This window comes from Amphibalanus amphitrite, unplaced genomic scaffold (assembly GCF_019059575.1).
Source record: "Amphibalanus amphitrite isolate SeventyFive unplaced genomic scaffold, NRLGWU_Aamphi_draft 000038F_arrow, whole genome shotgun sequence".
Lineage (NCBI taxonomy): Eukaryota > Metazoa > Arthropoda > Thecostraca > Balanomorpha > Balanidae > Amphibalanus > Amphibalanus amphitrite.
In genome coordinates this window covers 217,597-245,574 of record NW_024881534.1, presented here as the reverse complement: position 1 = coordinate 245,574, position 27,978 = coordinate 217,597, and the positions used below count along the sequence as shown (strand labels likewise).

General features: G+C 54.1%; 2 protein-coding genes across 3 annotated transcripts; one reads left to right on the top strand and one right to left on the bottom strand.

The window, feature by feature from the left end:
• The first annotated feature begins 11 nt into the window (after positions 1 to 11).
• On the top strand, positions 12 to 6,297 carry LOC122373592 (low-density lipoprotein receptor-related protein 4-like). 2 transcript variants are annotated; one of them, XM_043351831.1, is made up of 3 exons: positions 12 to 5,437; positions 5,760 to 5,875; positions 5,932 to 6,297. In XM_043351831.1, exons 1-2 carry the CDS (start codon positions 38 to 40, stop codon positions 5,865 to 5,867), a joined length of 5,508 nt encoding a protein of 1,835 aa, XP_043207766.1. In that variant the 5' UTR covers positions 12 to 37; the 3' UTR covers positions 5,868 to 5,875; positions 5,932 to 6,297. The 2 variants fall into 2 exon arrangements, with proteins under 2 accessions (XP_043207766.1, XP_043207756.1); XM_043351821.1 differs by having other exon boundaries at positions 5,760 to 6,297.
• A 1,298-nt stretch (positions 6,298 to 7,595) lies between these two features.
• On the bottom strand, positions 7,596 to 16,106 carry LOC122373724 (glutamate receptor ionotropic, delta-2-like). Its single transcript, XM_043352071.1, has 10 exons — positions 15,982 to 16,106; positions 15,355 to 15,546; positions 14,940 to 15,126; positions 14,357 to 14,490; positions 13,803 to 14,021; positions 12,399 to 12,443; positions 11,115 to 11,246; positions 10,749 to 10,909; positions 8,495 to 8,643; positions 7,596 to 7,815 (listed from the first exon to the last, which is right to left on the bottom strand). Exons 1-10 carry the CDS (start codon positions 16,048 to 16,050, stop codon positions 7,685 to 7,687), a joined length of 1,419 nt encoding a protein of 472 aa, XP_043208006.1. The 5' UTR covers positions 16,051 to 16,106; the 3' UTR covers positions 7,596 to 7,684.
• Positions 16,107 to 27,978: the final 11,872 nt, after the last annotated feature.

Genomic DNA, 27,978 nt, shown 5'->3' with positions numbered 1-27,978 from the left:
CGCGCCCGGCCATTTACTCGAGCGCGCCGCCGTCGCCATGCTGTGGGTGCGCTGTGCGCTGGTGCTGGTGAGCGCGTGCGGCCGCGCGCCGCCCGCCGACGCCTTTCTGACCACCGGGACCGTGGCGGCGCTGCTCTACTCCAACGGCGGCTCGCTGTCGACGTGCGACGGGGACGGCGAGTTCCTCTGCTCGGACGGCAAGGCGTGCATCCCGGCCAGCCAGCGGTGCGACGGCTCGGACGACTGCGGCGACGGCTCGGACGAGCAGGACTGCCCGCCGGGCGTGGAGCCCACCGAGGACCTCAAGAGCCAGTGTCTGCCGCCGTCCATCTGGTGCGGCCGCTGCATCCCCATCTCGTGGCGCTGCGATGGGGAACAGGACTGCAACGACGGCAGCGACGAAAAGGACTGTCCGAGCGTCTCGTGCCAGGGCGGCTTCAAGTGCGACTCGGGCCACTGCGTGCACATCTCCTGGCTGTGCGACCGTGACGAGGACTGCCCGGACGGCTCCGACGAGCGGAACTGCACCGAGTCGAGGGCGGCCGACTCCGCCCGCTGCCTGCCGGGTCAATTCCGGTGCTCGGACGGCGCTGGCTGCATCTCGGCTGCCGCTGTCTGTGACGGCCGGCCGCAGTGCTCCGACGGCTCCGACGAGGGCACCGGCTGCGCGCGGCGCGACACCTGCTCACCTGCCACGTGCACTGCCAGCCAGACCTGTCGGCCGACACCAGCCGGCGGCCACCTCTGTCTGTGCCCCGAGGGTGCGGTCCCTGATTCCACCGGCGGCTGCCTGTCCGAGGGCTCCTGTGTGGGCCGCGGCTGCGAGTACGACTGCCAGCCCGGCGGTGGGTGCTTCTGCCCGCCGGGGCTGCAGCTGGGAGCCGACAACAGGACCTGCGAGCTGGCGGCCGACAGCGCCGAGCCGGAGCTGCTGCTGGCTGACGGTGACACGGTGCGCCAGCTGGCGCCGCGCTCCCGGCGGTTACACACCCTGGCGCCGGCCGGCGACGAGCGGGTGCTGGCCGTCACCGGCGAGCTGGCCACGCGCACCGCGTACTGGGGCTTCCGGACGGCGGACGGCGGCGGCGGCGTGAGGAGGCGCGCAGACTTTCAGCGCGCCCCCATCGACCTGTTCCTGATGAGCGGCGTGCGCGTGGCTGACGCGCTCGCCTGGGAGTGGGTGGCGCGCGTGCTGTACCTGGCTGACGCCGAGCGGGGCCACCTGGCCGCCTGCGACTGGCTCGGCCACTGCGCCGTACTGGTGCGGCCGAGCGGCCGGCTGCTGGCACTGGCAGTCTACCCGCAGCAGGGCTTCCTGTTCTGGTCAGAGATCAGCGAGAAGGGCGGCCAGATCACGCGGGCCGGGCTGGACGGTGCGGACGCGGCTCCTCTGCCGCTGACCGGCCTGGAGACGCCGCGCTCCCTGGCCGTGGACCCGGCGGCGCGCCGGCTCTACTGGACCGACACCAGCCGGCGCGTCATCGAGAGCTGCCTGCTAGACGGCTCCGACCGGCGCGAGGTGCCCGAGCTGCTGGTGCGCGCTCCATTCTCACTCACCGTGCTCGGCTCCAGCCTCTTCTGGTCCGACCTCGACTCCGAGGACGTGCACGTGTGCAACAAGTACACCGGCAAGAACCGCACGAGCGTCTACAAACGGCGCAGCATCTGGTCGTTCCGGATAGCAGCGCTGCACGCCTCTCTGCAGCCGGCACTGCCGAACACCTGCGTCGGCTCTCGCTGCTCGCACCTGTGCCTGCCGTCTCAGACTTCCCCACACGGCCACCGCTGCTTCTGTTCGGAGGGCGAGCGGCTCGGACACGACGGCTTCACCTGCCACCCGGGTAACGCCAGTCAGGTGGTGCTGGCCGGCTCTGACCTGCTGCTGGACGTGCCGGTCGGGGTGCTGGGCGGCGTCGGCGCCACGCCGATCGAGTACCCGGCCCGGATGGTGACGGCCGTCACACTCGACTGGGTGCCGGTTGGAGACGGCCTGAACCTGACGCTGCTCTACGCAGACTCCGCCGACGGCGCCATCCATGCCGTGGACCTGGAGACGCGACGCCAGCGCACGCTCGTCTCTGGACACCTGACGACGGTGGTGGCTCTGGCGACCGACCCGGTGCGCGGTAACATCTACTGGGCGGACAGCTCGCGCGGCACGATCGAACTGGCCAGCGTCGACGGCAGTCACCGTCGCCTCATCGCGGACGGTCTGCGCCACTTGACTGCGCTGGCCGCGTCGGCGTCCGAGCGCCTCCTGTTCCTGGCACTGGGCGGTCGCGCGGGCTCCATTCAGCAGATGGAGCTGGACGGCAGCCGGCGCCGCGCGCTCGTCTCTGAGAGACTCCAGACGCCGTCTTCACTCGCCGCCGATGACACCAGCGGCCGTCTGTTCTGGGCGGACGCGCAAGCCGGCGCGATTGAGAGCATTCGCTTCGACGGTACGGAGCGGCGGGCGCTGAAGCGGTTCCTGGCGGGCCCGCTGTCCGTCGCCGTCACCTCTGGTCGGATGTTCTGGAGCGATATGCACTCGTGGCGGCTGCACTGGGTGCAGCTGAACAACATCGGCCACCAGTTCGCCCAGTCACTCGGCGAGGCGGTGGACGGCAGAGACGTGAAGCCTCTCCTGCGGCTGGCTGCTGTCGGAGTGGACCGGCTGAAAGAGGTGCTGCGACTCCGCGGGGGGAGCCGCTGCCCGCGCCTGCACTGCGCTGAGCTCTGTCTGCACAACTCTGAGCGCGGCGAGCAGTGTGACTGCGGCACGGGCCGACAGCCGGCGTCTGACGGCCGCTCGTGCGCCCCCGCTGCCTGCTCGGAGCGCGAGTTCGCCTGCCAGTCGGGTACCTGTCTGGAGGCGGACTGGCGCTGTGACGGCTCTCCCGACTGCCCCGGTGGGGAGGACGAGGCCGACTGCCCGCACCGGCGCATCGCTATCTGCGGCGCCGACGAGTTCAACTGCACCTCCGGTGAGTGTCTTTCGTCGGTTCTGCGCTGCGACGGCACGCCGCACTGCAGCGACGCCAGCGACGAGGACGGCTGCGCCGACCGGTCGTGCGACGCCGACCAGTTCCGCTGCGGCACCGGCTACTGCGTGCCGGCGCACTACCGCTGCGACCGCCACTCTGACTGCACGGACGGCAGCGACGAGGCGCACTGCGGCGGCGGCGCCTGCAGCAACAGTTCCTTCACCTGCGTCACCAGCCGGCGCTGCGTGGCTGCCGAGTGGTTCTGCGACGGCCACCCGGACTGCGTGGACCTCTCCGACGAGCCGGCCGACTGCCAGCGCCTCAAGAACTGCACAGAGGAGAGCCGGCGGTGTGATGACGGCCGCTGCGTCAGCGCCGACCTCTGGTGCGACGGTGTGATTGACTGCGCCGACTCCAGCGACGAGGGAGCGCACTGCGGTGGTAACGGGACGGCCACGCCTCTGCCGCCCCTGCAGCCACGCGAGGAGGACAAGGCGGCGTGTGAGGAGAACCAGCGAGCCTGCGTGGACGGCCGCTGTCTATCCCTGACCGCCTTCTGCGACGGCACTGCTGACTGCGAGGGCGGCGAGGACGAGCTGGGCTGCGGCGAGCCGACCTGTCCGGGCACAGAGCGGCGCATCTCGGCCCACTGGCTCTGCGACGGCGAGCGCGACTGCGAGGACGGCTGGGACGAGGCGGCCGCGCAGTGCGACGGCCGCCCGCCGGCCACGAGCACCCCGCCGCCGACGCCCGCCTGTGCCGACGACCAGTTCGCCTGCGCCGACGGCTTCAGCTGCCTGTCTTCGGCCGAGGTGTGCGACGGCGTGGCGCACTGCGGCGACCGCAGCGACGAGGGCGGCATGTGCGAGACGGCCTGCAGCACGCACATCTGCGCGCACCGGTGCCGCGCGACGCCCACGGCGCCCGTCTGCGGCTGCCTGGACGGGTTCCAGCTGCAGGCCGACGGCAAGACCTGCCGGGACGTGGACGAGTGCGCCACCGGCGCGGCGCCCTGCTGGCAGCTCTGCAACAACACCGAGGGCGGCTTCCGCTGCGGCTGCCTGGCCGGCTACGGACTGGAGCCGGACGGAGTGGCGTGCCGCGCCAACACCTCCCCTCGCCTGCTGCTGACTCAGGCCAGCCGGGTCATCGCCGACTCGGTCCGCCACAAGAACCTGCAGCTGATCTACCGCAACGATAATACGACGCTGGCCTTCTCAGACTACGACGCCTGGACGGAGACGCTGTACTTCTACGACAGCTACCGCGGCGCCGTGCTGGCCGTGCCGGCCGGGGACGACCAGCCGCCACGCACGGTCGTTGCCAACGCCACCGGGGTGACGGCGATGGCACTCGAGTGGGCCACGAAGAGCGTCTACCTGGCCAGCAGAGAGGGCGAGACGGGTGTACTACGCGCCTGTGCCGCCGACGGACTCTGCCGCACGCTGGCGAGGACGGCCGGTGAGACTCTGCTGGCGCTGCGCCCCGTGCCCGAGCAGGGCTTCCTCCTAGCGTGTGCCGAGCTGGCCGCTCCTCCGGGCGGCCGCCGGAGCGGGCGCGTCCTCCGCCTTAGCGCCGACGGCTCCGAGCGGCTGGTGCTGGCCGACCACAAGGTGGGCCGCTGCGGCGGCGTCGACCTGGACCGCACCACGGGACTGGTCTGGTGGTCGGACACGCACTTCCACCGGCTGGGCTCTGCGCGGCTGGACGGCAGCGGACGCGCCGCCGCCGACCTGTCAGGCCTCCACCTGCCGCGGGGGCTGGCCGTGTTCGAGGACTGGGCGTACGTCATCAGCCATCGCAGTCAGGTGCGCCGCTGCCACACCAGGGTCGTTGAGACGGGCACCGGCACCTACGCGCCGCTGCGGCCCGGCGCCGCCGCCTGGTGTCAGCGCGTCTACAACAACGCCATGGAGTTGCGGGCCCTGGACGTGCTGCACAGACTGCGGCAGCCGCTGCTGCTCGGCGAACGGAACGGCTCGGTGAGCGCGTGTCGCCGCCACGGCCGGTGTCGGCACATGTGCCTGCCGAGAGGGGGTCAGGTGGCCTGCTACTGTCCCGACAGCCAGCCCGACTGCCGGCCGGAGCTCACCGACACGGACCTGGCGGACGGGGCGGGGGAGGCGGCGGGGGCGGCCAGCGCGGCTCAGCCGCCCTCGGGCGGGGGCGGCAGCAGCGGCGCCGCCATCGGCGTGGTGCTGTGCCTGCTGGCGCTGCTGCTGGTCGGCGCCGCGCTGTGGCTGCGCCGGCGCGGGCGCCGCTGCGGCCGGACCCGGCCCGCCGGCCACCAGTTTCAGAACCCCACGTTCGGCATGACGCCGCCGCCGGACGCGCCGGACCTGGGCGCTCCGGGGGCCTGGCTCCGCGACTCGGCCGACGACAACAACAACCCCTTCAGCGAGGAGGACGACTACAAGAAGAGGGCGGCCGGCGGCCGGACAGCCGCGCAACACCCCGACTGCAGTCCGAAGGTCAGTACGGAACTAGCGTTTTAAAGACATTTGGTTATGTTAAAGAAATGGAAAAAAAAAACTGAGTTCCTTTTCATGGCATACTTTGTGATATGGCACTCGTCTGACCTGCAGTCTGAGCGTGCACACTCGTGACTAACTTTTTGCTTTTTGGCAAAATAAATGCAAAAGTCTGAAGTAAAGAATGTCATGGCAATCGCATCCGATAAGATCGGAAGCGCCTATTCCCTCTCGTATAATCGTACCATGCATTTTTCCATGTACCTTCTTGCAGCCAGTGTGTGCAACTTTTCTAACACGGCGTCTCCCTCTTTGTTTTCAGACAAAGAGCTGTCACATCCAGCTCGGCCTGGGAGCTCGCAGCGAGGACTCTGGGTTCCTGGAGCTGAGCTCCGCCGGCTTCTCCTCCATGGAGCGGCTAGTGCAGTAGCGTCATCGCTGTGACGTCATCGCTGGGACGTCATCGGTGGGACGTCATCGCCGGGATGTCATCCCTGGGACGTCATCGCTGGGACGTCACCGCCGCAACTGTGGTGACATCGTGGATGTTGTAATGTCAAAGGGTCGTCTCCGGAAGCCATTTCTGGCCTTGGCGGCAGCGAGATGACCGAGTTTACGGTCCAGTGAGGGGCCGATGAGAGTAACGTTCATACCGGATGGGCTGACTGGGCACATCCTGCCGCATTCCGTACTGGAATGGCATGACGAATGGTTTAAATTTATGGGCGTGCATTGTTGATACTGGATTTGTTTTAAGAGACGTTGAACTTAAATGTGTTTATTTTGAGCCACATGTGGTCCAAGCGATTATGGCACGATCGATGTCCTTAGACGCTCTTCACAATAAAAGTGCATGACGATACGATGTTTTAAGTCTGATCGTGGATCCCTTTTTGATAGCGAGACAGTCGTGATGTCGATAAAACCACGGATAAAACAGCGATTTTTTTTTGCAATTCGGAATCTCACAGAAAAGTGATCAAATTGTTTCGAGTTATTTGCTATTTTGATTAACCACTGGACAATGCGCCTACGTGGCAGCGCTTACACAGATATTTCAATTTCGAAAAGATTCTGATGTAGGCTATTTATAATTTATCGATGATGTGACAGCAACAAAGACGACACTAAATGTGTACTCATGCTTTTTCGATCGGTGTTTGGTATTTGGTCAGGTGGCATAAGTGGATTCTGCGGTTATCCATTAGTCTTTGAACTTTGAAGTTCACGTTATTGCGTGCTTGTTCCCATTTTGCTTATGATCGTGTCATTTATAAATGCACATAAATGCACATTTGACATTTAGGCTATGCTATGGCATGACACGTTCAAGTCCATTTAAGAGGTCCCCTCAAATGTTATTTCACATATTCATCGCAACAGCAAACACAAACATTGAGCGTTGGGTGTAACTCGGCGCCAAACACTCGATGAATTAACGCCTCGGCTGCAAATGAGGGTTTTCCCCTGGCTCACCTCCGCTGGGCGTTTAATAATCAAACCGACGCCTAAGTGTGTGCCTGACACTTCATGCAATATGCATGATGTACAGTATAGACTATAGTGTATAAATGAACCTGCATATGTTTGGGAAAAGTAAATCACTTCGGCATCACAATGTCCATCCAAAAGGCATATACTATAGGCACAATCTCTTCAGAGGTGGGATGCATTTGCTGAACCAACAGTAAACGATACGGTCATGGGTATGATCCTCAGATCACTACTTCCCAATTACAGCAGAGCATATGTGCTATCTCTCTCGTGACTAGAATGTCTTGTATCGCACATCGCATCAGTGCAGCTAATGGGAACATGACGCCATCACTTCAGTGCTCTCTCCCCGTTGCAGCGGATCGCTCTCCCCCGATTGAGTTGGCTCCGGTCCCGCACCTGCTCTTTCTAAGGGAGAGAGGGAGAGAGAGAGAGAGAGAGAGAGAGAGAGAGAGAGAGAGAGAGAGAGAGAGAGAGAGAGAGAGAGAGAGAGCGAGAGCGAGAGCGAGAGAGAGAGAGAGAGAGAGAGAGAGAGAGAGAGAGAGAGAGAGAGAGAGAGAGAGAGAGAGAGAGAGAGAGAGAGAGAGAGAGAGAAAGCGAGAGCGAGAGAGTGAGAGCGAGAGGGGGATGGAGAGAGAGAGAGAAAGAGAAAGAGAAAGAGAAAGAGAAAGAGAGTGAGAGCGAGAGGGAGAGAGAGAGAGAGAGAGAGAGAGAGAGAGAGAGAGAGAGAGAGGGGGGGAGAGAGAGAGAGATTCACGTCCACAGTCGATGGTCGGTACCGTGGCGGTAGAACCAGGCGTCGGAGCTGTACCGGATGTCCGCCCGGTTAGAGCACCACATTATTAGGTGTTCCAGCACCAGCAGCACCACACTCAGCGCCACGCCTGAAACGGCAGTGGAATGTCAACAACGTCTGAAGTTGATATACATATAATGCAACAAAGGTCTGAGAGGGCTTTGAAATGTTGAGGGCCTGAACATAGCATACCGATAAAATACGTAAAGCTTCAATTAAATACGGAAGACAGCATTTTTTCTTTATGAAAACGTTGGCTACTAATTGATGTCTCAGCAGCAGTGTGTAAACCAAAAATCCTCAATAAGCTGTCATTCCATGGACAAATGTGGGGACGCCGGATGACGCAGAACCATGGCAAACATAGTGGCGACGTGTCACGATAATTACAATCGACTTCGTCATTCACCGCCTCCTTATTCTGTGTCAATTCGGAGCGCACACACTAGACCCATTCAGCGAGGGGCCTTTACATGCATTATTACGGATGCGCCGTAACGACAAATTCAACAAACATTGTTTATTTTTTACGTTACTTCCTTGGTCCGTCAGCCCCTATACGTCTATTCATTGGCGCGCAGTGAATGTAATTATCATCTATTGACAGACTGCTCAATGGACTCCCATTAATACACGTTCCCGGATACACCATGTGCATGATGACACAGAAACGTCCACTTTCACACACTTTATTGAAGTCTACACCAGGCGGCCCATCTGTTTGTCTTCCCCAAGGGATCGCTGAGCTGTATGAACACGCTACCCACCTGCCGGCATCACCAAGAACATGCCGCTGATGTCGAAGATGGATAGGGCCCGCAGAGTGCCGGCCGAGTCGCACTTCATGGTGGTGGCGTCCCAGTACCACTGGCGATAGAACCGGTGGACCATCCCCGTCTCGTACATCCGCCTCATCCTGACGAGGGCGGTGAGGTAGTAAGAACAATGTGAGGCAGCGGAGGGCTTGTATGAAGATTTAACTCGTTCTGAGACAGCGGTGAGTTGTAAGAATATTTGGCTCAATGTGAGGAAGCGGTGATTCGTAAGAATATTTGTCTCGCTCCGAAAAAAAGGCGGTGGTTTTGTAGCAACATTTGTTTTTTAATTAAGTGAGACAGTGATGAGTATAAGAACGCTTATCTCAATAACAGAAAGCAGCGATATTTTTTAAAGACGTTCAACGTTGGCCTCAGTCTCAGACAGTCGGTTTCTTAGGAAGGGCGTCAGCTGTGTGATTCATAGTGGTGTATTGAAACCTGCAGTCGACCATAATGAAGTCTATAGTGGAGCGAGACTGAAGATGCATAGCTTGCTGCTAGTGGTCATTAGGAGAGAGTGCTGAATAGGAAGAAAGGAATTGCTGATTAGTCATCCGAATCGTTTGTGTGGCGTCGTCATCTGGCATTAATGTAAATTTACATCATAATAATAACGTTGATTGGCATGAGTTTAAGTTTAGGTATATTTAAAATACTTCAGTATTAAGTATTTTGAAATGCTCAAGTACCTATTTCAATGAAATAAAACGCGCCTTTGGTAGCAAACCAACATAATTAAATGTTACATTATCGTTTAAGTGTTACCTTTATGGGCGGTGCCTTGGTACCTACCACTTATGCCCCATGCTATCCTTAGCCAATAAATAGCGCTCGTTTAAAGGTAGTGTGCCACCTTTGAAAGATTTCCCATTTTATTTTTCCTAGGATAAGAAGCTTCTGTTTTTCCCTAATATCGCAAAAAAAAAATCAAAAATGGGCCTGGAATAGTGCCTTTTTCGCCTAAAAGTTTATCGGTTTTTAGATATGTATAACAACTGTAGTGGGCTCACCTGCAAACAGGCGTCGGGCAACAATCGCGAATGCGGCGCACTTGTGACAATAAGCAAAGGTCATTATAGTGTTACGACCATACGACGTACGGGAATGAGTTATCAGCTGTCTAATCGTAGACAACACAATGTCGAGCCTTAAACTGTAAGCCCGTATTGGTATTGTTTCTTTTATTTGGCTGTCGAACATTATTTCTGGTTTGAAATATGATTTTATGTAAAATAATTGATATGAAAAAGCCGTCTTATAAGTTATGACCCCATTTCACCACACGCAAGTGGCAGAAATGACAATGATCAGCTGACGCATTTTTCTTGGCCGAAGTCAGAGCGCGCAGCCCGACGCACCACCACCGCACCACAAAGTATGAGCAGAAGCCGCGCCCAAAGCCAGGGCCCCGGTAACGTGAGGTAGCCGAGTCGGGGCAGCGTGCGCTGACCCAAGCCGGGGCCGCAGCTTTTTGGCGCGGTCTACCGCATCCCCGCGGGCAGCCCCGGGCTATCACATGACACCGGGAGGACGCGCGGCTCCGGCTTGGGTCAGCGCACGCTGCCCTGACTCGGCTACCTCACGTTACCGGGGCCCTGGCTTTGGGCGTGGTCTACCGCACCACCTAACAGGCGTGTTCGAAACCGCAGGGGCTGATGATGAACGGGTTTATCGAAACTTGATTGGATGAGCATATCGGTAATAGCGATTTCAGTGTGTGCATTTATTGTTCATAGTGGTGTGAAATGTGGTTGGGGTACGACCGACAACCCGTCGGGGCGAATTTCGCACTGGGGTACTCAAAATTTGAAGAATTTAAGACGTTTCCATGAGTTTTGAAGGTATGGATAAGTTCTAAAAATCCGGTTCTCCTTATCTGGGCCATTAACTCCATACGGTCCAAGAAAGCTGGCACACTACCTTTAAAGGCTTTCTCTTTTCGCATTCAAGAAATCGCATGCGAGATCCTATTCAAATGCATTATTATTCCGCCCGTATCAATCGCATGCGGGAGGTGCGTGCGATTGATGCGAGCGTGCTTCCATGTAGGTATTTGGATAGGCTCTTGCATGCGATTTCCTGACTGCGAAAAGTCTGTTTCAGGCTTAACCCGACTTTCCTCTTCAATTTAATTGTCTCATTGTACAGCAAAACATATTGTTTTCTTTCACTTGGCACGCGTAAGAATCTTCGGTATACTCACACCCTATCCATTTTTGGGCGGATTTTCAGTCCTTTCTGCATGGTGAGAAAGACGGGCGTGTATCGGCCGTGCCCTGCCTGGATCATTTCGGCGTTGGATGTCACAGGTCGCATCGGCAGCGTGACCAGATCACACGCCTTGGAACCCAGCAGGAAAAATGCCTGTAGAAACGAAACGATCAGCATCTGTCAGTTAAAGTCATTGAGATTTGAGCCCTACTGAGCTAAAAAAGGCTTACAGACATCAGTGGTAACACGTCCTTCCATTCTAAGACTTGTCAGGAAAGCATGTTAAATAACTTACTTCTTTAAACAATTCGTCAACAAATTCGTGAGTTAGCCTGGCCGAGCTGTTACGAGTTCTCACCTGTTTTAGGTCAAACGATGTGACTGTTTTAGCGTCCAGCATTTGATACGACGTGTTGGCTGTTAGTAACTTCATGCCCTCGTTGGCCTTTATTCGCTGAGCGATCTTCCTCAGGGAAGGGTCAGGATCCGTCTGAAAGTCAAAGGTCTGTTAGAACTGACGCTTAAATGCCGCCCCACATTGGACCTCGCACGCGGGTTGCGGGTTTTTGGGTTTTCGGGTTTCTTCAAAATCAAATAATGCAATCTAAGCTGAGTGACCCACGCTACCATCTAACAAGCGAGTCTGCATGTTTTTAGCATGCGAGCCACCTTGCATCACATTCCAAAAGTTGATTTTGAGTCAACTTTCGATTTTCCTCGCTGCGAGGGCTGCGAGTTTTGTTGTGTTTTGTTTAAGTCGAATTTTGGTTCGTTGTGCTGTTATTGCGATAATATGCAAATTTTTGAGGTTGTGCTAGCTTCACTGCATTCATGTAGTGACCATAAAAGAATGGTTTAGTCACTTCATAAATGAGTATTATACCTACCCGCGAATCCAAAACCCGCAGACTCGCAACCCGCATGCGAGGTCCAGTGCATGGGGCGGCCTTTAATTCGCTGACACGAGTTGAAGTGCCGCTGAGTGGTCGTGAACAAAGATGTAGAAATGACCCTTAGCATGATATTTAAGGTGCAATTTAATAAATTTTGGCTATTGCTATGACCATTCTTATTGACACTTTCTATTGAAAACGTACTTTGCTAGTTACTGGTAGTCACTAGTAATGCTATGCTACTATGGACGTCAAACCCCTTGAGACCCCACTTTTTTGCGATAATTTTTAAATGCATCAACTCTCGTTGACAATATTCTGGCAATGTGTGTTTCAGAACCTGCCGAAACTTTTATTACTAAGGTATTTTGACGCCAAACGATTATGAAAGGTACTTCTCATTCACTCGTAATGCTAAGGTCAATTCAGGCCCGGGCAGAGGCTTGCGCTCGACCACACTCGAGCCCCGCCACCAGCGCCATCTGCTCTTAATGTCATCTACCAGCGCCCGCTACCGCTACCAGCTACCGCCCACCATCAAGCCTGAGGGCTGTTCACGGGCCCTGTGTGCGGTCGGACCGCACACAGCCTCCAAGCTCCGCCCACTGCGTCCCTACGTCAGCCTTCCGTCACCGCACACAGCGATCGCTGTGGCCGGTCGGGACTGGCCACAGCGGACCGTCCACCGCACGCAGCCGTGACGTCAGAACCGCCTACCCATCCCCTACCCCCACGCCTGCTGGACGCACCGCACACAGCGCACGCAGCAGTGTGCGGTGCCCGTGAACACCCCTCTGAACGGAGCGAGAGTCGCGAGTGACCGGTCGCCGGGAAAGGAGCGCCGGAGGGGTAGGGTGGAGCTTAGCGCTGACGTCATTACGTGGCTCCGCCCCATGAGCGCGTAGCCTCTACCCAAACAGCAGATACGTTCCGTAAAATTTAACATTACGAGTGAATGAGAAGTACCTTTCATAATCGTTTGGCGTCAAAATACCTTAGTAATAAAAGTTTCGGCAGGTTCTGAAACACACATTGCCAGAATATTGTCAACGGGAGTTGACGCATTTAAAAATTATCGCAAAAAAGTGGGGTCTCAAGGGGTTTGACGTCCATAGTAGTTTGATTATATTGTAGGTATGCAAACACAGTGAATGCTCTAACTGAATTTTCACCAATACGAAGATCTATAAGGGACCATGCCTTATATTCCCCTGTGCGTTAGTTTTTCCGCGATTACTGCGTGTCGAATTCATCAATCTAAGCAAAGGGAATTTTCTGAAAGTACCCATATGCTAGCAACATGCCTCGTGATTATCAAGGCATTAGTGTGCCCGGCGTCCGCATTGAACGGTCTTGCCTATCCATCCTTGGGTTATTGACAAATCAATAGTCGCCGCTTATAGCTTGAAGGACTATCTAAGCACACACACTCCACTATAATCGGCGGTGGAAACCCCGTGCCCATCCATGTTACAACGAACCCTCTCAGTACGCTTGAGTGATCGCTCCACGATTGCCTATCGTTCAACTTCTAATGTAACGTGTCTTGCATCACTTCTGACACGCAAACGCGCATTTATGTTTGCCTTTCTGTCTGTCCGTGTTCGAAGGCCTGTCCTACAGTTCAAGGTAGCAATAACTACATTGTGCTTGTCTACATACTTCATTATTGATTATTTTCATTCCTAAGCGTTATAATTTGTTTACCTGCCTTATTGTAAGTATGAGCTTTCTATATAATGCGATATTTCTTTCTTTCCTTCCTTCCTTCCTCCTGATTTTTATTTCGTTCCTTCCCTCTTTACCACATTCCTCCCTCCTTCCCTTGCTATCCATCCAAATCAAATCATCCCGCTCTCCCTCTCTCCCAACCCCCCCCCCCATCCACACAGACCATCCAGTCAGAGCTGGTAGACCCCCCTCCCCACCAACACAGACCTTCTAGTCGGAGCTGGTGGACCCCCCCCCTCCCCCACCTTACATTCGGAGCTGTAGGCCACCCCCCTACCTTCCAGTCGGAGCTATAGGCCACGCCCCCCCCCCCCACCTTCCAGTCGGAGCTTTAGGCCACGCCCCCTCCCCCACCTTCCAGTCGGAGCTTTAGCCCCCCCCCCCATCTTCCAGTCGGAGCTGTAGGCCACGCCCCCCCCCACCTTCCAGTCGGAGCTGTAGGCCACGCCCCTCTGCATGAGCAGCGACCAGTCGCTGCGCTCGACGAACTCCTGCACGGATCCGACCTCCGTCCTGGTCTGCAGTACAGTCATCACGGCTACCAGGGTGGCCGTGTACTCGACGTAAACGATGTAGCTCATCAGGCGGGCAGCCATCATCACCAGCCACGGAGACCAGCGTGTCGGCGTGCTCGACCAGCCCTGATGGACGGACGGGGGAGGGGGGAGGGGACTCCTCAAGCACCTGTGGTAGCCGGGGTGTGTGGACCTGTGGTCCTCCCACCTCTCTGTGATGGAAGTGTTAATGATTGGGGTTTGTTGTTACTGCTGACATACAATCAGCGAAAACAAGAATCATATCTCGCATGCATTTGATGTTTCTTTCCAAGACTCCTCCGGTATCTGCCTTCGTGTCAAGCCGGCGCGCTGAGACCGACCGGGCCGCTCTGAGGCTGCTATCGTCCCCACCTGCAGGCTCTGAGGCCGCTCTGAGGTCACCTTCCTGCAGGCTCTGAGGCCGCTCTGAGGTCGCCCACCTGCTGCACCACGCAGGCGTAGACGTGCAGGAAGCTGGAGATGACGCCGAACGTGCCGGCCTCCTCCGGGTGTCGGGGCCGGGCCAGGGACACGGTCAGCCGGAGCAGCACGGCCGCCAGCAGCATACCCACCACTGCGGGGTGGTGAGAGGGGTGAGGTTTGAGAGAGAGAGAGAGAGAGAGAGAGAGAGAGAGAGAGAGAGAGAGAGAGAGAGAGAGAGAGAGAGAGAGAGAGAGAGAGAGAGAGAGAGAGAGAGAGAGAGAGAGAGAGAGAGAGAGAGAGAGAGAGAGAGAGAGAGAGAGAGAGAGAGAGAGAGAGAGCTAGTGTGCTTGAATGGCGGTGCTGGTGCGGTGTAAATGTGTGACCAAAGCGTCGGTTCGCAGCCATGTAGAAGACCAAAATGATTTGGTTATGTCATCGACCTGCTGTGGCTTATTTAAACAAATAGTCGACGAGCAATTTTAACGACTATGATATTCGTTGAATATTGTAATGGCTACCAGGTTACCTACTACAGCGACCGTATCCAGTAAGAATAGCGGCAAAGTGAATCAGCAGCCAACAGTCTCGTCGCTGACGTACCGAGGCAGATCCAGACGCCGATGTCGAACGGCTTCAGCAGCGAGTGGACGTTGGTCAGCGAGGCGCGCTTCTGTCCGGGCACGAGGAAGTCGAACCGCTGGGTAGCCACCGGCACGTGGCCGATGTAGTCGATCACATCGCGGCGCGTCCTCCGGTAGGTCAGCGGCGCCAGGGCGATGTGCGCCGTCTGAGAACGACGAGAGAGAAGAGAAACGTGTATTCTGTAAAACTTTTCAGCTTAATCCGCCTGTAGTTACTTCAATCACTTCATCCGCCTCGCTCTTAGCGTTAGCGCCCAATGATAGACCCTTCGCCACTTGGCAACACAAAGTGGGAGACGTTTGTCGGACATTGACTCAAGTTTGTCCACCTCCTGCGACCACCAGTGGTGTGGCTGTCTGGGCCAGCTCCTCACCTTGTTGACCAGCCTGCCGACCAGTCCGCTGTACGTGCCGTCGGGTCGCTGCACGCCAAAGTCGCCCACCGTGTTGTTTGTGTCGTACACCAGCGAGACGCCCACCTCCTCTGCCAGGATCTCCAGCAGCTCCTTGAGGTAGCCGGTGACCACGCCCGGCTGGTCTGGACTCACGAAGGTGAACGGAGGGTACTGTACGGACAAACGGGAGAACGATCGGCGTGTGCAAAATATCCAAACATTTACCTCCAGAACCTCCAGTCCACACACGAGGAGGTCGAGGAGGTTCGAAAATGATATTATCTTCAAGTGGTGTTTCCTTCGAGTATCGGTTGTGTCTCCTAGCGAGCATGTTTTCCTTATTTTTCAACTCAGTTGATTACGTTAACCTTTATAATAAGAAAGCTTTACAATGGTTAGAATGCATTTTTGTACCATCTTTTATTGATGAGTTGTCCCTGCATTGTCTTTTCACACATGTGAGTGCCCTTCTTATTATGTTGAAAACATTTTATCAACATCCTTTCAAATCATATGCTCTTGAAACTGACGGTACAACTTTTCCGAAATATTTCTCGTCTTTCATATACGAGTATATATTTTTGGTAACTAAAAGACGTGACTTACATCGAAGGTGGCGACGACAAGTGTTTCGGCGTCCGCGGTGGTGTTGGGCCAAGGCCCGAGCCGCTCCATGTTGGACCTCTTGTGAAGCAGCTCCTGCGAGAGCGCCCTCCTCTGACAGCTCCTTCAGATGTGTCGCCTCCCCTGTGCGACAGCGGCTCAGGCCTCCACCAACTGTCGCAGAATGAGAGTAGGTTAGGTGGGAAGTTATTCGTGCCACCTTTATTCTTACACAATCTGTATCAGGTAATATGATTTGCGCTCAGCGCACAATAACTGTGTTTGTTGTTGTTTCAAGGATATTCATGATATTGCTCACTTCCACTGAGGCAACGTATGTTGCCAGTGTGTCAAAATAACGAAGGGTTTGCCGGTGTTTTGATGCGCCATTGAAATGAGCAGTGGTGACAACATGACCTTTGAGCTGTTGTGCTGCCCATTGGTCAACGTCTCATGGCACTAGCATACGTCCCACGCCCACCAGCAGCATGTATTTCCCACCCATTACGACCGGTACCATTAGGCCAAACACCCGAGGTCCGTGCCTTTGTGCCACCTGTCTCGTCTCGACACTATCTCATAAAACATCGTCGCATGTACGACTAGTTAATTGCGTGAGGTGGCCTTTCAACGTTTTCGCGGCAGCGTTGGCGCATCGCACGATTCACAGGGCCAACAGTTCTCACAGGCAGACACGTGAATCCAAACACGTGACCTGCGCCATGTTACCTGCAGGACCCAGAAAACGGCTCAGGGTCTGTAAGATGAGATGATGTACTCTCTCCGATTTATGTTTACGGTGCAATCTAGCGTAGTTCTATACTAATTACCTGTAGCGTTACCTGCGTGACGGCCATATCATAACTTTACAATTATTTGCATAATCGACACCACACCAACGTTGCAGTCAGGTTAACTTCACTTTTATATTCGGTATATTTTACGTAGCTCCAGTTCTATGATCTGTATATTTAATGTAACTCGGCCGCGCGCCCAGCCCGCCACGACGGTGCCGCTGAGTCGCGCCAGCCTGTCGCGCGCCATCCGTCATTCATGCCGGCCCGCGCAGAATAGTGACCTGGTTAATGTCCGACAATGCTTCCGACGCGTTTCTTAGAACGATATCATGCTACGCCCCCCTCAACCACGGTGCCAGCGTGTGACGATTGGCAACTCACTTGACACGTGTCTCCTGGGAGCTACCAGAGAGCCGAGGGGCGGTGACCTAGTAATAGCCAATCACGAGACGAGTCTCAAAGCGAAAATGTTTTAATCCAATAGCGGGCCGTCATGCAGGATAGTTTTACGTTCTAGTATGTAGTAGGAACTAGGTCGGGTGAGCCGAGCTGAGAGCACCCCGGCAAAGGGAAATTCAGAAGACCCCCGAGTCCCAGAGCCATCGGACGTGTACCATCTGCTCCGTGTGCCGACACCGTAGCCGATCATCCTGCTCTGTGTTGTGCTGCTCAAATACAACTCGACCGGAAGACCGTCGTCTCTGACGAGGGCCGCCAACAACACGAAGTGCCCCGCTCTGGGCACGAGAACACACACGTGTTACATTGGTGCCGTGACCCGGATCGAACCAACCGCCGAAGAAGCCGTCTTCTCCTCCATCTGCTTCTTCGTCTCTGCCGCCGATACTGCGATCAGCCAGTGGTATGCCATTCCACGAATCACTGGCCGGCTTCCGAATTCTCCTAGACGTGCCTATCGACCCAAAACTATATTCGATAGACTGCATCTGCTGGCGCCTACTGGAACCGGTCTCTACATTCAGAGCCAGCCTTCCCGACGTGCTGCCACGCCTCTGTGGATATCACAAAACTTTTATTCAGGCCAGAGTCGCCGCGCCTGTCTCCAAGGACCCGTGTGACTGTCAGCACAACAGCCAACGCAACTTCTGCCAGGAGTGCGGATTCTGTCACCGCTGCGGCAGTGACCTCTGTACGATCTCCACGGCCAGGTTCCACTCGTGCAGTTGCCCTGATCAGAAGGCAAGCTTCCATTTCAGAGTCGACCGGTTGAATGTATTGTTGTCTGTTCTCTGATACAACCAGGTAGCGTGGTTCGTTCGGGACATAGAGGAGAGAAATGTTGTGGTTGTGGAACGGGACCTGATAAGGGAAGAAACGATAAACATCGAACGCATGAAGCGTGTGAAGGAGTGGGATGTAAAAGAGGACATGGAAGGCATCATCGACGGGGATGAGCTTGGTTTTAACCCGCGCCGTGCTGGGGGGGGGCGTTTTTACGCCCCCCCCTCAGGTTTTTCGCGAATATCTCAAAAACGGCGGCGCGCAGCGCCGCCGTTTTTGGTACACGTGTTCCTACATCATTTCCGCACATGTTGTGAAAATTTCAGACCTAGGCCGTTCAAGGTCAGGTCACCAGGTCACGTCAAGTGACCTTACCTCAGAAAAAGTTCAAAGGCTCGCTATAGCTACACCGACTGAACGATCACTTTGAAACTTTCAGCGATTGATATGAGTAACAGTATGTATAAAATGTATATCTCGGATTTTTGATATCTGTGACCTAAGGTCAGGTCAATTTTGCGACCTCTCCATTATAAGTCAATGGGAGAAAATTGAAATGCGCCTCTTTTGGACGAATATCGTTCAAAACGCTCTCAAACATCGGTTCATAGGTAAACATGACACACTGAATAGGAAAAATGCACCTGTGACCCCTCTGTGTGCCCCTGAGGTCATCTCAGGTCATGAACGGTCGCCAGCAGTTTTTTGGCTATAACTTTTGATAGAGACGTGCTAGAGCGGTGAAAACACGTCAGATGTGTTCAGCTCGACGATACGGATCGACTGATATGCAACATGACCCTTTTCGGTCAGGTCATGACCTTGACCTGAGGTCAAATTTTCAAAATGACCTTTCAAGGTCAACGAATAGTTCATTCGACGCGTCTCGACGAGAGGAACACGATGCTGGCAAAAGTAATGTCATGGCGCTTATGAGTCAAAAGTTATTGACGAAAAAACGTTTTTCGTAAAAACGGCTATTTTTGGAGTTTTTGCCCTCTGGAGGCTAAACCGTTGACCTGAGGTCAAATCTGAGAACATTACTCAGAAAGGTCTGTAAAAGGGCTATCGAATGCGCTTTTCCGCGGCGCTGTAGCTCTATCGGTTCCCGAGATAGCCGTTGGCAGTTTCCAAAATGTTGAAATAGTCAACATTTTACCTTTGGTGACCTCTGGTGACCTGACCTTTGACCTGACCCAAAAAATGACCGAAGTGTTTTCGTCCTTATTTTTGACGCTCTTTCGATTGCCGCTTACCGCGTGTCGCTACGTGGCCCAGGAGCCGAGTTAGACGGGGGGGCGTGAAAACGCCCCCCCCAGCACTCGGCGGAAAGTTCAGGCCACCAGCACGGCGCGGGTTAACAATGCGAATGTAGTCGCGGGTAGCTGAAGGCGGAAAGGGTAGTGCAAAATGTGCCGGAAGGCTTTTGCTCACCTTGCGAAGGACACGGTTGAGGTCACGGGAATGAATAAGGTCAGCGTGGAGGATCCCTACCTGGGCTAGAGCGAGTTTGCCAGAGAGAGACACCAACGAAGTATACAGATGGTTGAGACTTCTAGTAACTTGTCTTACGTTCTCAGCAAGGTCGGCTACTCGAAGCGATACCGTGATAAGTTCATCTGCATTGTCGGCGGCCCTGATTAATTGCGAGTGCGATGCGCTCATCGAGCGCATCGCTGACTGAAGAGTACGAAGGGCTTTGCGGTTTTGTGTAGTAGCTACTCTAGTAGAGTTGATGACGTTAAGCGTACCGTTAAATGCGTGGGCCATAGCAACCTCTTTAGCGTTGATGAGCTCGACGTTATTATTCAAATGCTTGATCTCACTTTCAGTGGCCGTTCCAAACAGAGACGACATTACGCTTCCAATGCCATCTATGAGTCCTCGCTTAACGCGCTTGGAGCGACCAGTTCGACGAACAGAGTTAGCCGAACGTGCAGAGCTCCGTGCCTCAGGGATGGACAGCAGGTCACGAAATGTGTCGACGAGATGGTTCTCCTCTGTTTGCAGCTGACCAATGGAGTGGGACAGATGTTTGAGCGATACAGTTAGAGAAGCATGAGCTGGGTCAGCAGCGGTGGCATTGGCAGGCGGCGGGTGATTTGTAATCAGCGTTCTTGCGGTGCGGAAGAGTTGGTCGGTAGCATCATTGATCTCTCGGACATCTTGGCGGTAGGGTTGCATGCTGATTGAGAGGGTGATAGCCCATGAACTACAGGGTCCGGCAAAAGTCTTGACGTAGTTTTAAAATCGTTCCACACTTCAAGCCATTGTAAATAAAAAAGTTGTTCAGCGCTCAATGTATTGTCCACGGACAAGCAAACACTTGCGAACACGGTTCGGCATACTGGCCACGAGAGTGGGGAGCACAGACGGCTGGATTCGTGACCACGCAGACTTGAGCTGCGTCTCCAGCTGCGCGAGGTTAGTTGCTGGCGTCTGTTTGTCGAGGTCTTTCTGGACGATCGCCCACAGCTCTTCAATGGGATTTAGGTCGGAACTGTTCCCCGGCCCCTTTTCCTTCACCCAGAAGTGCGGCAGGTTGTCTCAGCACCACTGCTGGGCCGTGGCAGAGCGATGCGCTGGAGCCCCTTCCTGCATGAAGATGGCTTTCGACCTCTCAGCCACCATCCGTCGCTTCAGAACAGAGCCATTTCTGGGAGTTCCTCCGAGATGGTCTCCACATAATACTTGGTGTCCACCTTCGTCTTGGGCGGGATGACATGGAGCAGCTCACTGAGCACTTAATGTGACACCATCCCCCACACCATCAACTTCGCTGGGAATTTGACAGGAGCTGTGGGCACACTGGCTGCGTCGGGCGCCCAAACAAATGCGGCCATTCTGGCGATTTGGTGGGTGTTAAGTGCTTCCACCGCCTTGGCACTGGTCGGAGAGGGGCGCCGACATTATTCGCGACCAGACTTTGTGACATTCCCGCTTGAATCATGCCGATGGCTCGATTCCTGAGACTGACATCGTAATATTTGACCATGGTGTTTTCAGCCTTCATTTCAACTGCACGCTCGCTACTCAAATGACCTCGCACAATCAGCCGCTGACCCTTAGGTTATCTGTGGTCTCATACCCCGGGGCACAATAGATGCGCTGACACAATTGCGTTGGAAGCAAAACGCTGGGTGGGGTAAAACGCGCATGGGAAGACACAGAAACTAGAATACCACATACGACAAGACTTTTGCCGGACCCTGTATAGCTTGGGTAAGTTTTTCCTAGCGGGATGAATAGATGTCCGGGGTCAGTAGGGGCAGCAGAGCAGTAAGCAATGTTAAGCGTTTTTGTTACCATGAGCAGCAGCAGCCATCCGTACAGCATCGTTGTGACTGCCATGTCTGGAACACAACACAACGACCATATATCACATTGGGCTAGGGCTAAGAAGAGCCATAGTCAATGTATATACAAGAAACATGTGGGCTTTCGGTAACCAATTTGATGAATCACTGCGGCCCTTACAACAGCACCACGATATCTATCACGTCCCCGGTTCGCCTTCTCACCCTACCCTTGGAATGTTCTGCCTCTAGCGACTCCCTCTATCTCCCTCCTTATTACGCCAGCGAGACACACCTAAATTTCCCTGACTTTGACGACTCGTTCACAATCTCAAATGACTCGTCACTGGTTCCAATCTGGCGCCCGCACTGGACCAGCGCCATTCCAACGGTTACGCCAGCCAACGCCTCACTCATACCTGCACTTCACGTCGCAGGTATGCCAGCTAATGCCTACTTCAACCGTCCAGAAGCCCAGCCACTCGAACAGGTTGTTGATGACACTCCTTCCGCATTCTCATATACCTGGCTGCTCATGATCACACTAACTGTTATCGCCGCTTGCTGCATGTGCTTCTGCATCAAACATTGCTGCCCCCGCTCCCTCGCTAGCTACCGCTTCCCACGCTTTGTGCCTGCTTCTGCTACTAGAGTCAACCCAGAGCCAGCCATCGAGATGGACGAGTGTTACCCCACACTTGGCCCTCCAGCTGCTCCACCGGGCAGTTTGCAAAGCCTCCGTGAAGACACCGCAGTTGACGCATCGGCGTCTCTCGGTGAGACCGTGGCCACAACGGACTTGTCGCGACGTGACCCATTTACCCGCCGACCAATTCCGCCCACACAGCTGTCGCCAGTGGTGTGAGGCCGCATCAGTGTTTCCCCTTTCCCAGTGAAACGACCGCGTATGCAAGGCGCCGTGCTTGCACCGTGACGGACTATAAACTTTCGGGTCACCGTAAGACCCCGCGCGACCGCTAAGTGACCGGGTCAACACCGATCCGGCCTTCGACCAACGGCAATCTCCACCATCACGGACCACGACAACCGCTCTGGTGCTGCAGCGAGTGACCGAGCGCATACCGTGCCGTTCCGTGACGCCGACGGTCCTGCCGCGTAACCCTTCGTCGCGTTACTTCCCGGTGCCCGCCCCCCCTCCCACGCGTCGTGTTCTGTAGTAAACAGTGTTCGTTCTGTGTCGTGTTTCCCCACCGTGTCCTCCGCCCTTCAGGCGCCGGACCCTGCTTTGGCTTACCCAAAGCTCTCGCCCTGGGTGGGGGAGGTATGTAAGATGAGATGATGTACTCTCTCCGATTTATGTTTACGGTGCAATCTAGCGTAGTTCTATACTAATTACCTGTAGCGTTACCTGCGTGACGGCCATATCATAACTTTACAATTATTTGCATAATCGACACCACACCAACGTTGCAGTCAGGTTAACTTCACTTTTATATTCGGTATATTTTACGTAGCTCCAGTTCTATGATCTGTATATTTAATGTAACTCGGCCGCGCGCCCAGCCCGCCACGACGGTGCCGCTGAGTCGCGCCAGCCTGTCGCGCGCCATCCGTCATTCATGCCGGCCCGCGCAGAATAGTGACCTGGTTAATGTCCGACAATGCTTCCGACGCGTTTCTTAGAACGATATCATGCTACGCCCCCCTCAACCACGGTGCCAGCGTGTGACGATTGGCAACTCACTTGACACGTGTCTCCTGGGAGCTACCAGAGAGCCGAGGGGCGGTGACCTAGTAATAGCCAATCACGAGACGAGTCTCAAAGCGAAAATGTTTTAATCCAATAGCGGGCCGTCATGCAGGATAGTTTTACGTTCTAGTATGTAGTAGGAACTAGGTCGGGTGAGCCGAGCTGAGAGCACCCCGGCAAAGGGAAATTCAGAAGACCCCCGAGTCCCAGAGCCATCGGACGTGTACCATCTGCTCCGTGTGCCGACACCGTAGCCGATCATCCTGCTCTGTGTTGTGCTGCTCAAATACAACTCGACCGGAAGACCGTCGTCTCTGACGAGGACCGCCAACAACACGAAGTGCCCCGCTCTGGGCACGAGAACACACACGTGTTACAGGTCCAAACTCCTGGGAGCCTGGATGCAAGCTGCTTGTATTGAGGGTGGTTGTTATTTGGAAACGTTTTTGAACGCAACTGATGCTCCGAGGATGCTTGATTGCTCGTGCTTGGTCATTGCCCTTAGGCCGTAAGTGACTTATGTAGTTAGCCGCTCATTGTTAAAGCAAGGAACATGTTTAGAAGACGCCAACATTATTTTAATCATACCATCAGGGATCAATATTCAATTATGTTCTTAAATTGCTTTATAATATTTTAATTATGAGATATATCATCTAAGCGGGTTGATTTTTTTTTTTGCCAACTAATCAAAAGTTGAACAGAAAGTTCCGTTAATTATGAACAGGTTTCTGACACACAGCTATGAGCTAGTGGACAGTTTCTAAGCTTACTTGATCCGTCATAGCTCACTCACCACTGACTCACCAGCATTGAGCGATTTCAATTATAGGTATGTGGCCTGAGGCTCCGCTGGCCGTCGATTTGCCGGATGTTTTGCGCTGCTTCAACGGTATTCACGGGCTCTCCTGATACACTATCATTCACTCTCTATCGTCCAGCATTCGCTTGGGTGACCCGCTGATGTGATACTGATGCATTGTTGATTCGGTATGTAAACTACGCCGAATGCTATTTTCGCTTACACCATTCTGAAACATAAAGATGGATAGAGGGTCATCTAGTTTTGCACTTAACATGGAACATGACCAATGACCATGCCAAAGACTAACAATGACATGTAAGTGATGGCTCAGGCAGCGATGCTTCAAACTGACCATGCCTGAATTAAAGCTCATTTGCTCATTGCATGTCACTTTGTACGGGGGTCCGACGGAATGGCCGCCAAAGTCTATAGGAACGGCACTTGCAGTATGTTTCCTAACGGTGGTCGAAACGGACTGTCCGCGCCAGTTATGGGATGAACTCACGCCTATCAAGGTTGTTGTGTTGGCTGGAAGACTGCAGGGTCCAATGTTTTAAATATCGTAGAAAGGATTTGGTGCAGCACTCGCAGTAGTTCAGCTGCAGAAAACGTCTATGGTTTGAATGAAAAATGTGTCTGTACGTATTACATTTCGTCTTATATTGACAGTTCTAGGAATCATTATTCTATTGACTCGGATGTGCAGTTGCCAGCACCGGTATTATGCCACATGGATACCTTATTCCTTGGTAAATGCTATCAGAAATGTTACTGAGGATACCATAGCACGGCACTTTTATCATATTGGACCTCAGGGCTGCGGAGTCGGAGTCGGAGTCGGAGTCGGAGTCGGTCGGAGTCGACAGTTGTGACCGGTGTCGGAGTCGGAGTCGGAGTCGATTTTAGAAACCCGAGCCGGAGTCGGAGTCGGAGTCACCGAAAATCTGTCGACTCCGCAGCCCTGCTAGGTCTGCGGAGTCGGAGTCGGGAGTTGGAGTCGGTCGGAGTCGACAATTCTGCCCGGAGTCGGAGTCGGAGTCGGAGCTGGTTTTTGAAAGCCGGAATCGGAGTCGGAGTCGGAGTCGCCGAAAATCCATCGACTCCGCAGCCCTGTTGGACCTGCATGAGACCACATCCAGTATGGCGGTAAGAGTATTTTCGTCCAGTATTTTTGGACAATGATAACGTCTATTTTTAATCAGCTGTGCTATTCCAAAGTATAAAATGTATATCTTTTAAGGCCAATTTAGGCCATAGACAGCTTGGCATTTCTTCCATGTCCCGGAGCCCCTTTACACGGTCATCGAACCCATGTAGAGCGCTGTAATTCCTGCGGCGAACCATATTTTTCGGCGGCACCTAACGACTATTTGTGGGACGGGTAATTGACAGCTCGGCCGTGGATATTTGACTGAGGTGTTTGATGGAACACGGCGCAGGTGCACTGTTCTCAGCTCCGTGCTGCGTAAGAACAACGCGGGGTCTTTTGCGAGCAGTGACGTAGGTATTTGCGGGACACTTAAAACGTTTAACCCGCCCCCTGCTGGGGGGGGGGAGGGGGCTGCCAACACCTCCTGCGGCTTTTCGCGAATGTCTCAGAGACGGCAGCGCTGAGTGCCGCCGTTTTTGGCACACGTTATCATACATCTTTCTCGCACATGTTGTGAAAAATTCAGACCAAGGTCATCCAAGTTTAGGTCACCAGGTCACGCCAAGTGACCTCACCTCCTCAAAAGTTTCAATGCCTGCCATGACTACACCGAGTGACCGACGACTCTGAAACTTTCAGCAATTGATAAGAGCAACAATATGCATATTTTTTTTTATCTCGGCATTTCGATATCGGTGAACTGAGATCAGGTCAATTTTGCGACCTCTACTTATAAGCCAATGGGAAAAAATTGAAAGGCGCCTCTTTTGGACGGACGTCATTCTAAACACCGTCAAACACCGAATTACAAATACAAATGACACACTGAACGGGAAAATGGCACCGGTGACCCCTCGCTACGTCCCCGAGGTCGTCTCAGGTAACGAATGGGGTCTAACACTAACAGTCTTTCGCTGATAACTTCTTATCTATATAGGCACGCTATAGCGACGAAAACGCTTAAGATGTAGGTATTCGGCTCGACGATACGAATCGGCTGATATGCAACATGACCTTTTTCGGTCAGGTCATGACTTTGACCTGAGGTCAAATTTTTAATTTGACCTTTCAAGGTCAACTTATATTTCATTCGACGCGCCTCGACAAGAGGAAGACGATGCTGGCAAAAATAATGTCGTGACTCTTGAATCAGAAGTTATTGAAAAAAAAAAATATTTTTCTTAAAAACGGCTTTTCAGTTTTTGCTCTCGGGTAAACTGTTGACCTGAGATCAAATGTAGGGGACATTGCAGAAAGTGGGCTAAAAGGGCTATCGGAATGCGCTTTTCTGCGGCGCTGTAGCTCTATGGATTCTCGAGTTATGTGCCGATGTTTCAAATAATGTTAAAATAGGCAACATCGTACCCTTGATGGCCTCTGGTGCCCTGGCGTTTGACCCGACCTAAAAAATGACTTCAGTGTTTTCGTCCTTATTTTGGACGTACTTTCGAATGCCGCTTACTGCGTGTCGCTAAGTGACCCAGGAGCCGAGTTAGAGGGGAGGAGGGGGGATGTTCAAACTCTTTTCAGCAGGGCGTAGAAATCCAGGACCCCCGCGGGGCGTGGGAGAAGGAACAACATGTTTGTTGTTCTAGCTATAGAAGCCAAAGCAAATTATAAACAAAGAAAATTATAAGTGAGGAAACATACAGCGCTTCTTACTGAAGAAACATGAATTAAAAACGGATGAAAGAAACAGAAACACACAGGGGTGGTTGATTACTGAAAAATGAGTCATTTTAGGTGGTTTTAAATATGTAACAGCATCCATGACAAAATTAACAAAATTCATATCCAGCTCCGCATACTTACCCACCCTAAGGGCCGCACGGTAGTGAAAACGGTGCCCAGAGCTGAGAGTGATGTGCCGCTAACGCCACAATAAGGCTGAAGGTGGCGCTGCTTGCGCCGAGTACCGGCTTCTGCACCTCTTGGGCTGCAGCTCTGCAGGTTTTGAGTAGCAGTTGGTAGTGATAGCTCTGCTACTTTTTGGTAGCAGCTGTGCTGTATCAGCAACAGCAGCTCTGCCGGTACAACAGCTCTGCTAGAACCGGACAGGCAGGATCCTGACACCGAGCAGCAGCTGTTCTGGGAGTGCCGCTGTCTGCCGGCCGTGCTGCAGGCACTGGACGACACTCAGTGGCTGCAGGTGGTACACTGGACGACACCCACCAGGCACGAGGTGCTAGTGGGGTGCTCAGAGGCCCGCCGACGAAGCGCACCACGGCGGAACGTTATTGGTCGCCAGCCTGCCGCTCCCACGGCGCGTCATCGCGGCACACATACATAGGTACCTATACACAGCACGTGCAGTGAACACCTATGGCAGGCCGACAAGCCCCCAATGAGCTGCTGTGGACAACAACACACGGTGGGGGTGCCCCGCCCCAAACTGGAGGCTATTGACACGACCTGGTAAGTACCTACTCCCCCTGGTCAGACCCGCTGCTTGCAGCCGAAGTAGAATACAATAGAAATGATGAAAATGAATCTTGGTTACGCTGTCTTTCGACATATCATAGGTCACATTTGCATACATGCCTACTTCTTGGACCTACCCAAGGACCCACCTACCTAATATAATTCGCTATTCATCATCTACTTTGTTCTTTATTTTGTGATTTATTTATCTAATATTCGTTTGCATATTCAAATGTTTAATGATGGTTCATGAGCTTTTTCATTAGAGCAATTAGAATGTTATATAAGGAAACATTTACCGCTGATGTCGGGTATCCGTCGCCCTCACCATTGCCCTGGTACTTCCAAGACTTGCCGTGCGATGGCGCCACTGAGGAGGTGGCCTTACGGCGCCACCTGCGTCAGTAAGTGGGAGATACCTACATTCTTTGGCAGACGAGTTGGAGAAGTCGGGATACTTACTGATAATTTGTTCTCTTTAGCTCATTTTGAGATTCTAACCATGTTGGTTTGGCATTAGTTCAGGGTGAAATAACACAGCATTAGCATGAGGTGCAAGTGTCCCGAATAGCGACAAC